The following is a 10,209-nucleotide window of genomic DNA, read 5'->3' on the forward strand; positions in this document are numbered from 1 at the left end:
TGCATCCAGCGCGAGATCCGTTTCCATCCGCTCGCTCTGGCAGAGTGCAGTCGGCAATCCTCTAAGGAACGTGCCAGTTTAAGCTAGTTAACTAGCCCCGAGGACGCTGTGTCACGCGACCGTTGCCTCGTTGCTAGGCAACGGACAAAGTTACGCTCTACTCACGTCAAGCAGTCCCGGGTTTCTAGGTTGCTAGGTAACGCCTAGGCGCTCAATGGTATGCGGATGTTGACAGCCAGTTTTACATTAAACATGACGTTAACAGTGTAAAACCGCATTTCAAGGTAGAGTTTGCGTGGAGCTGTTTGGAAGATGGGATTTTTTTTTTGACAAATCGCACTTTGATAAAAACACGTCAAAATATGTTCCAATATTTTCACATAATAAAAAAAGTTGAATGGTGATCATGCAAAGTAAAATAAAACTGTACAAATATGGTAATTTGCTCTACCGATATCATTGACTCAACATCCAGTGTTACAATGCATTATACGGTCTTACATTTTCATGGTTTGCGACAAAGCATACAAAGCCTACATCGCTGGTAATGGGCTGCATGGAAGTCAGGAACAGATCAGGGGTAGCGTGGTGGTGAGCCTATGTGATTAGAGTTGCCCCATTTGTTTGGCTGTCTCCTCTCGTTCATTCAACCCCTCCTGTACTGCGTTAAGAGAGTGGATCCACCTACACTCCTTGTAATTGAGTGACTTAGTAATGGAACCCCCTCTAATACTGGGTGTTATTTTCTCCAGGACCCTCCACCTGATGTCTTCTGGTGTGTGCTTACGAGTGTTGAAGTGTTCCACAAGAGGCGCACCCAACGTGTTGCACCTAATTCTACTCATATGTTGTAAAATCCTGGTTTTCACATTTTGTTTTGTCTGTCCAACGTATGTCTGGGCACAAGGGCAAGTGATGGCATAGATGACCTGTGTGCTGTTGCAGTTCGTAAATTGTGCCAGTTTGTATGTCCTAGTATTGAACATCAGCACATGATAAAGAGGAGCTTTTCTTCAGAAAAGCTCTAAAACTTTCTTTCTTTTCTATAAAGTCCTCTGGTTTTATCTCTCCTTGTTTACAATATGATTTTAGCTCTAAGAAATCTATGGGTGCTACTGAGTGTTATAAATGAATAAACCCAGATACAGTGAACTTCCACAGGTTGAGTGGAGATGACTGAGGGGTTCAGAGACCTGCACGTGGATAGAGAAGGCAACCAAGAGAACGGCTACATCAATCTAATATGGTAACCAACCACCCTGCAGTATAGTCAGTCCAGGACACCCCTGCCTGCTCCAGTGGGTGCAGCTCACCCATGCCTCCTCCAGGAGCAGCTCACCCCTGCCTCCTCCAGTAGGTGCAGCTCACACCTGCCTCCTCCAGTAGGTGCAGCTCACCCCTGCCTCCTCCAGTAGGTGCAGCTCACCCCTGCCTCCTCCAGTGGGTGCAGCTCACACCTGCCTCCTCCAGGTGCAGCTCACACCTGCCTCCTCCAGTAGGTGCAGCTCACCCCTGCCTCCTCCAGTAGGTGCAGCTCACACCTGCCTCCTCCAGTAGGTGCAGCTCACCCCTGCCTCCTCCAGTGGGTGCAGCTCTTCCTTACCTCCTCCAGGGGGTGCAGCTCACCCCTGCCTCCTCCAGTGGGTACAGCTCACCCCTGCCTCCTCCAGGAGCAGCTCACCCCTGCCTCCTCCAGTGGGTGCAGCTCACCCCTGCCTCCTCCAGTGGGTGCAGGTCACCCCTGCCTCCTCCAGTGGGTGCAGCTCACCCCTGCCTCCTCCAGTGGGTGCAGCTCACCCCTGCCTCCTCCAGGACCAGCTCACCCCTGCCTCCTCCAGTGGCTGCAGCTCACCCCTGCCTCCTCCAGTTGGTGCAGCTCTCACAGAGTTGGTGCAGCTCACTCCTCTCACTCCCAGTGCTTGCCTCTGCTGCTTCCAAATGCCAACACAGCAGCAGGCAGAGCAGGGGAGTGAGGTGTCTAGTGCAGTGCCTGGAGGGAACAGTGCAGGGTTTGAGACCAGTATGCGCCGAGGGCGAGGGGTGAATTCTGACACAGAGTCTGTACCTTGTTGTTACCCCCGGCTGCAGTAGTCCTCCCCCCGGGGGCCTCGAGGGGTCCTTCTGTTGGGCTGGTCCCAATCTATCATGGCCGCCCTGGTCTGGGTCCTTGCGCCTGGCTCCGCCCTTCATTGCGCATGCGCAGTGCACGCTGGCACGAACTTGGCGGCCATGTTGGAGTGGTGTCTGCAGTGTGTATGTGGACAGAGCGGAGGTGGCCACGCAGTACACCAGGCCTCGTGACCCCAGGCCTTGTGTCTTACAGGTGTCCGACAGAGCGCAGCGGAGGAGATCTGAGGCCGAACATCCCCTCCTCGTCTGGCCGCAGGCTTTGAGCCACACACACGTAGACCATTCAAAGATGGCGCTAAGTGCACAGTTACAGTAAAAACAACTAGAGCGCTGACCGCTGTGATAGCTGCAGCGGCAGAGGGCGCTGGGCTGCGGTGACATTAACTTTAGAATCCTTCTTTCCCCGAGAGAGCGGGTCCCGTAGGTACCGCCGCGGTCGGGCCCAGTCCAAGATGGCGCCGGAGCCGGCCGGAAGTTGACGCCGGTCTTGTTTTCATTTCCGGGCCGCACTTCCGGCTGTGCTGGGTGTACGTAGCTCTAGAGCAGCCGCCGGTGAAGCAGCGACGAGAAGCGACCATGAGGGGCCTCCTGAGCGCCATCCCCACGCAGATGGTGGGTGCGGAGGGGGGCAGCTGTCGAGGCTGGGGGTGGGTGAGAGGGACCTGGTGATGGAGACCGGTGCAGACACCGGGGGGGGGGGGGCAGCTGAGGCTCCACCTCTGCGCGTCTAGAGCAGCTTCAGACCCTGTGCAGAGGGCAGACATGCCAACATGTCAGGAGAGCAAAGTGGGAGATTAGAATAAAAAAATCGGGAGAACGGGGCCTTGAATCGGGTCACTGGCATGTATGGGGTCACTGGCATGTGTGGGGTCACTGGCATGTATGGGGTCACTGGCATGTGTGGGGTCACTGGCATGTGTGGGGTCACTGGCATGTGTGGGGTCACTGGCATGAGTGGGGTCACTGGCATGAGTGGGGTCACTGGCATGTATGGGGTCACTGGCATGTGTGGGGTCACTGGCATGTGTGGGGTCACTGGCATGTGTGGGGTCACTGGCATGTGTGGGGTCACTGGCATGTATGGGGTCACTGGCATGTGTGGGGTCACTGGCATGTGTGGGGTCACTGGCATGTGTGGGGTCACTGGCATGAGTGGGGTCACTGGCATGAGTGGGGTCACTGGCATGTATGGGGTCACTGGCATGTGTGGGGTCACTGGCATGTGTGGGGTCACTGGCATGTGTGGGGTCACTGGCATGTGTGGGGTCACTGGCATGTATGGGGTCACTGGCATGTGTGGGGTCACTGGCATGTGTGGGGTCACTGGCATGAGTGGGGTCACTGGCATGAGTGGGGTCACTGGCATGTATGGGGTCACTGGCATGTGTGGGGTCACTGGCATGTATGGGGTCACTGGCATGTATGGGGTCACTGGCATGTATGGGGTCACTGGCATGTATGGGGTCACTGGCATGAGTGGGGTCACTGGCATGAATGGGCTCTGGAAGTGGCTGCTGCAGGATCGGACATTTGAAAAGCAAATGCACGTTTTTTCTTACCAATCAGAAGCATGGAGCATAATGGCAGGTAGAGAGGGTGATACAAGTGTTGGCCACTGGCCTTGCAGGCTGTTGGCAGTGCATGCACCCCCACCTCCCTGGCAGCCCGGGCTGAAACAGCCCCCCCCCAGTGCTTCACAGGTCTTTAAAAGACGATTCCCTTGTTAATGAGGCTTTGTTAATTGGTTTTTCACCCCTTCTAGAGCCCCAGCATCGCCACTCTTTGCTGGAAGAATTGGCACTTTACATAATACCAAGCCCTGTCAGCTGAACCCCCCAAGGAATCGGGAGACGGGAGACTAGCCTTGAAATCGGTAGTCTCACACCTGAATCGGGAGGGTTGGCATGTCTGAGAGGCAGACATGACCACACAGTTCACTATTGCCAACAGCAGTCAAAACACTCACTATTTGAATCCTGGTGCACAAGGAAGAGAAGCGCTCATCCTCCCCAACCCCCTCAGCAGAGTGCTGGGTGACCACTGGGAATGTCACAAATAAACCCCCAACTCTCACTGGTCTCTCAAGGTGAAGGGTGAAGAACTACAAAATAATCCACATTGTACACATGATAAACAGATCCTCCTGATTGAACACAATCAAGGTGAGGGCGATGGCTTCACCGGCTGCTCATCAGTTCCACGAAGGCGGGAGAGGTTTAGTTCGCTCAGAGTTGTTTAAACGTTTCTTTTGTGCTGAACACCCCTCCAGATTCTTGTACTGAACAACTAGATTAAGCACCATTTGACCTGCAGATTGTTCTTCGTGCTTGAGTTGTTTTAATTGTATATGTTTATTTTTATGATGTGCACGTTTCATCGAATCTGTGCAACTCCCTTTTTACTGCGCATTCAAAGCTTACTGTGCTTTGTAATGGCCAACACAGGGGGGAGAGCATTTCTCACTAAAACCTGGAGATGGTCATTCGTACGCCTCCCCGGATCCTGTCGTGGGGTACATTAATTCAATCTAAGTGCTAATAAGGGCTCAGAGTCTTATGCTAATATTGTTCAGTAGTTATCCCTTACATTACTTATTAACAACGCGTTACTCCAGGGCGATTACAAATTCCAGGGATAGCGAGGTCAGCCCCTTTGCAGGGAACATCGCTGGTTTTCCAGCGATGTTCCCTGCAAAACAGCGATAACCTTGCTGATACACGGTTCGTATCAGCATAATCCACCCCAATGTTGGGGATAAGTAAATCTGCATTTTAGCAGACCTTAGTTTTTGGAGAAATCAGCGGTTTTCTCCAAAAACTAACATGTGCTAAAATGCTGGGGCAGTCTTGTAAATACCGCGATGTGAACATCAGCAACATTTGCAAGGTTGTCCATCCGGGGTACGCCCAGTGACGCCCACTTTGCATCTCATTAGAGATGCAAAGGGAGGCGTTGGGAAAAAGAGTGCTAACATGCGATTATGCATGTTAGCACCCTTTTGTAAACAGGGTGATAGTTTTATCTCCGCATTTTTGGCATTTTAAGCCAAAAAAGCAGCGATAAAGCCCTTGTAAGTATGCCCCACAGAGAAGTTCTCCTTTATGTGCCTTCTTATTTTACTGCACCACAACTTTCCTAGCAATGGGATTAGTGCCTTAAGCCGACACAGGATCCTGGAGGCACTCTGCGCAGCCTTCTAGCTGAGAATCTTGGCACAAGCGACTCTCCAAAAGCAAAGGCTTTTCTTTTTAGCGAGCTGCCTGCCCAACAGCTGCCTCCACTGCCAAGAATTATTTACAACAAGGGGTGGTGATGGACAGAGTCTCTGAATTAAGCAGAATCTCTCACCCAGTCAAGAGATCAGGGCTAGATCCAACACCGTTTTTTAGCTCATTGCCCCATCCCAGCTCAGAACCTGGCTGTATGCAAATTAGTCTGTCCCTGGCCCAGTGCATCATGGGAACAGGGCAGACTAATTTGCATATAGCCAGGTTCTGAGCTGGGATGGGGCAGTGAGCTAAATAACGGTGATGGATCAAGCCCTGATCTTTGGACTGGGTAAGAGTGGTCTGCTTAATTCAGACACTCTGTTCATCACCACCCCCTTTTCTGAATCGTCCACTGCCAAGAATGGCAAGTTCTCTGGGCCAGTCTGTTCTCGTTGCCCCATGAGACTAAGTGCATTGATCGTGTTTCATAGGGAACCATGGTCTTGACTAGTCAGGCGGAGGTTGCACATTCCGTTTTCACTTTTGGGACCCCTCAACTAAGACAGAGTTGGAATGGAATACACAGAGCCAGTGTTCCCCACTAAAGCAGATGCTTAGCTTGAAAGGCTTAAAAATGTTTATCAAATAATTGCTGCGTGCCCAATGGATTTGCCTGAGCAGAGACTTTCGCTGCAGCTGCAAGACATTGAAGAAGAGGGAGATAGCTGATATAAATTCTCCCTAAAACATCAAAACAATCTTTAAAACATTTATGCCCACATGCATCAAACAGAATTGCATTCGCAAACGGTGCGAATCGCAAAATTCGTCCGTTTTGCGAATGCAATTCTTTGTTTTGGGATGCATTAACTTTTTTTGGTTTTTCGCAATTTAAGAAACCACAAATTATTTCCGATTTCTTAAATTGCGATTGCATTTAAGAAATTGCAATTTTGCGATTTCTTAAATGCAATGCATCATCTGAAAAAGTTTGCGAATTCGCAAATTAGAAGTGTTAAATTAGCATGAAGTCAACCTTCATGCTAATTTAAGAAAAGTTTAAAAATGCAAAAAAGTGCATTTTTGACACTTTCATTTTACACTCACACATGCCCTTGGGCATGTATGTGTGAAAAATGGACTGTAAGTTACATTTCTGGGGTGCAGAGGGGGGGTCCTTTGGACCCCCCCTGCACCCTAGAAATTGCATTCTCATTTTGCGATTCCTTAATTGCGAATCGCAAAATGAGAATGCCTTCCCATTGATTCCTATGGGCCTCTAGGCCCATAGGAATCAATGTAAAGGGATTCCTTATTTGCGATTCGCAAAATTGGGAATCGCAAATAAGGAATCGCAAAAATATTTGCGAATTTTTAATGCATAGGTTTTGGCAATTTCTAAATTGTGATTCCGTAATTTTCGCAATTTAGGAATCGCAAATACCAACAATGATGCATGTGGGGGTAAAACCTTCTTACCTCATGCATCCAAGTTTAGGTGTTAGCTAAAATCAGGAGCGACAAAACAGGAAGTGGGATGCCTGGCTTCCTCCTTTACAGGATCATGGGAGGTGTGGCAGTAGAGCGAAACACTGCATTGGAGGGGTGGGAATTTTAAAATGCTGTCTTTTGTAAAACATCTGTACGCAGGAGCAAATGTCCACTAGGCAAGTACTGGGGGCGAGAAAGATGTATGAGAAGGTGATGTATGTTCTTGGCTAGTATCTCTTTCAACCATGTTTTTCTTTTCACCCAGGACTACAAGGGCCAGAAACTGGCGGAGCAGATATTTCAGGGAATCATCGTTGTCTCAGCGGTAAGTGGCGTTACGCTTCTGTTCTATGCAGTTTGGACTTTTAGTTCTGGATGCCAAACTTGAGTGTTTTTCTTTCCTTGCAGGTGATTGGCTTTGGATATGGTTACATGATCGAGCAGTTTGGCTGGACTGTATATATAGTGATGGCTGGATTTGCCTTGTCATGTTTGGTAAGTCGGGAAGTACCATCTGTTCTAACGCCTCTTCTGCTGTACTCTTTTGTCTGAGCCCTCCTGTCCGTCACTCCACAATAATACATGGAGGCGTTTAATTCCTGGCACTGCACACTAGATATAAAATAACAGCAGCTACTTTCGCCTGTGGGGTGAATACTGTCCCATCTAAGTTGGTGTGAGCATCTTGTAAACATGCACCTAAGTCAGATCTCTAGCACCTATCTTGGACAGGCCTCTTCTGAGTGGTTGTCAGCTAGAAGGGTGGGGGGGGCTTTGTTTATGCATCAATCCCTGCCTAGTAAACATAAGGTTTATTCCACCAGGGAGCAGGCAGCCAGAGGCCTTTTAGGAGGAATGAACCAGTCCCAGATATCTGCAGGACTGCCATCATTCCCTGTGGTCAAACATTTTGACTGACTGAGATCAGATTCTCTTGTGGGCCTGTGTGGAACCTGCTTGTAGAGTTATCCTTCTGTAAACCTCCATGTTCCTGTCCTCCCACCTCCGAGGTATGGCGTTGAGCTTGCTACTTGACTCTGTTAATGAATATTGCGATTGGAATTCAGTCCGATTAGATGGTGCCCCCCCCCCCCACACACACATAAGTAATGTCCAGACTGACCGTGTTGTGCACAGTGGGACTGCGCAGCTTCCATAATTCTTAAATCTGAAGTGTGTCTGTCTCGCGTGGCCAGGTCCACAGAAGCGCGCACCATTCCCTGCTTTCCTTTTTGCTTTTAAAATTAATGTATATTTCGGAGGTGGTGTTTTCAATTGTACTATTTTATCATAACATTTTCTTAAATTAAATTGTGAAAAAATGAAATTGAAGTTCCGCAAAGCGTTTTCCAGAAACTGTGCATGCCGAGAGATCCTACTGGTTGGAGGGGGGTAGCGGCAACCCCCATCCGAATCCGGTCCTGTCCCTCCTCCACCTGTCTGTATGAGTGAAGCTGGCTATTGCCTGGAGTCTGCATGCGAGGAAGCTTGTTCTGCTGTCCTTTCTCGATTCTGGGGATGCGCGTTTGTCTGGATCTTGCGGCTGCTGCACGTTGTACGTGTCCTGTGTGTAGAGCACAGTGCACTGTGGCGGCCATTATGTGGTTGTACGGTGTGGAAGGAAACCTCACACTGCGGCTGGCTGGCTCAGTACAACTGTTGGGTTTGCTATTTCTGTATCTTGCTATGGGTCTGAGAATGGTTTATTTGGGTAAAGAAGCTAGATGTCTGCAGTCTGGTGCTTGCTCTACAATTCTGACACTAAATGTGTTTTCTTCTTTCATAAGCTCACGCTTCCGCCATGGCCTATGTATCGACGGAATCCCCTAAAATGGCTTCCTGCCCAAGACTGTGGAGCCGAAGAGAAGAAGTCTGTTGATAAAAAGTCTTCAAAGAAGCACAAATAATTGATTTCTATAAAACTGTAGCCATTCCTTCTTTAGCAGGAGAACCCGGTGGCCGCGCGTTCAGGCAGAAATCCAACTCCACTGAAGCGACACCGAGGGCGCTCTGCGTTTTGTATCTGAAATGTTTACATTAAAATACGGTTGAGCCACATGTTTTGTTTGCTTTATACCTGGCCGAACTGCCAGCATTTTCACCTGTAGGAGAAGGTAGTAAAGTACAGGCTGCAATCAGCCATTTTGAACTATCTGCCACTCTGGCGGAATGAGGAGGCCTCGGCTGTGAGGGTTTAGCCAGAAAGGGAACATTGATCTTACTTGTGTGTGATGCTTTGCGACAGACTGCGTGTTAACCGCGCCACAGCTCTAGCTGGCCGGCCTTTCAGACCTCTGTGGGTGGGTGGATGTATTTTAAAGCACCTCTGCTGCCCCCTCAACACCACATGGAGCCGGATTTTCTGTTCCATATATAACAGACTGGATTCGGGGGCAGAAGAGGTTGGGGTTGCAGTTCCCTTACCGTGTGCTAGCTGGAATTAAATTAACAAAGAAGTACAGACATCCTAGAGCTGAATCGTCGTCACCACCCGCTAGAAAACCACTTTGATCATTTTAAACATTTGTGTACCCTCCCACTACACGACAGAATAGTGCACCGTATGTGAATCTAGCTGAGGATTCAGACTTCAGAAACACAGAATTACGTTCCAATTAATTTCTATATTGTTCTGAATTGTCGTGTTTTCACCTGTTTCACCTTTGAAAGGGCATAATGGTTTTTTTATTTAAACAAATGAGAGTTTAAGTATACCATTCAATATCATGTGCCCCTTAACAAAAAGTGTGACTACTTTTAAGCATCAAAACTAATTCATTGCTTAATGTTTTTGTTCCCTCCGTACCTGTGTTCTGCCAGAAGTTTCATTTTAGAAGCGCTATTTAAATACTTGCTTTTTAAATTAAATCACATGAGGTCAAAGTGTGTGTTGAACTTTTTTTTAATGATGATTATTTTTCTAAATCTGACGTTCTTCGTTGTCAGGGTATTAATACAGCCCTACGCCAGTGTTTTTTTTGTGTTTGCAAAGTTATAAAAAAAAATGTATACCTAATTACATTTTTCGAGGTTTCACATAAACCTGATTTTCTATTGGTCCAAAGTGTACATACATATGTGGTTCCACAATTAGGAAAATGTGGACATACTATTTTTAAGGAATTACACTGTCCTGTGTCACACACAAATGTTCTTTTGAAAAAGAAATGCTTTGTTGGCCTGAATCTTGTAGTCTGCGTGTGAAGTGTAATGCTTGTCGTGGTTGCCACAGAACAGGATGGGCGCACCATCTACTGCCGCTCCAGGGATTCAGGGCTCCACGACAAATGTTCTTTCCAAGGGAAGCGCTCCTCTCCCGGGGAGTCCAGCAGGGTTCACCTCTGTTGCTGATACTCCTGGATATTCCATTACCTCACTC

The 10,209-nt window shown here is 48.6% G+C and overlaps 2 protein-coding genes and 1 non-coding gene across 7 annotated transcripts in view; 2 read left to right on the top strand and 1 right to left on the bottom strand.

Moving 5' to 3' along the window:
* The window catches only part of GLT8D1 (glycosyltransferase 8 domain containing 1), a 60,728-nt gene extending 58,554 nt beyond the window's left edge, over positions 1–2,174 (bottom strand). Inside the window, exon 1 of one of the 5 annotated variants that reach the window (XM_078661912.1) lies at positions 2,066–2,174. The gene's annotated coding sequence lies outside the window, so the exon portion shown is untranslated. Of the gene's footprint in view, positions 1–1,603; positions 1,978–2,065 lie in introns of those variants that run through there. The other 4 variants (XM_078661909.1, XM_078661910.1, XM_078661911.1 and 1 more) reach the window with 4 other exon arrangements.
* A 424-nt stretch (positions 2,175–2,598) lies between these two features.
* SPCS1 (signal peptidase complex subunit 1) lies at positions 2,599–8,888 on the top strand. The gene is made up of 4 exons (XM_078661908.1): positions 2,599–2,742; positions 7,096–7,155; positions 7,239–7,325; positions 8,618–8,888. The coding sequence occupies exons 1-4, from the start codon at positions 2,707–2,709 to the stop codon at positions 8,735–8,737; spliced, it is 303 nt and encodes a 100-aa protein (XP_078518034.1). The 5' UTR covers positions 2,599–2,706; the 3' UTR covers positions 8,738–8,888.
* On the top strand, positions 4,532–4,650 carry LOC144783560 (small nucleolar RNA SNORA26). Its single transcript, XR_013601514.1, has one exon. It is a non-coding gene; the product is annotated as a small nucleolar RNA SNORA26 (small nucleolar RNA).
* Positions 8,889–10,209: the final 1,321 nt, after the last annotated feature.

This window comes from Lissotriton helveticus, chromosome 9 (assembly GCF_964261635.1).
Source record: "Lissotriton helveticus chromosome 9, aLisHel1.1, whole genome shotgun sequence".
In the NCBI taxonomy this organism is placed as follows: Eukaryota; Metazoa; Chordata; class Amphibia; order Caudata; family Salamandridae; genus Lissotriton; species Lissotriton helveticus.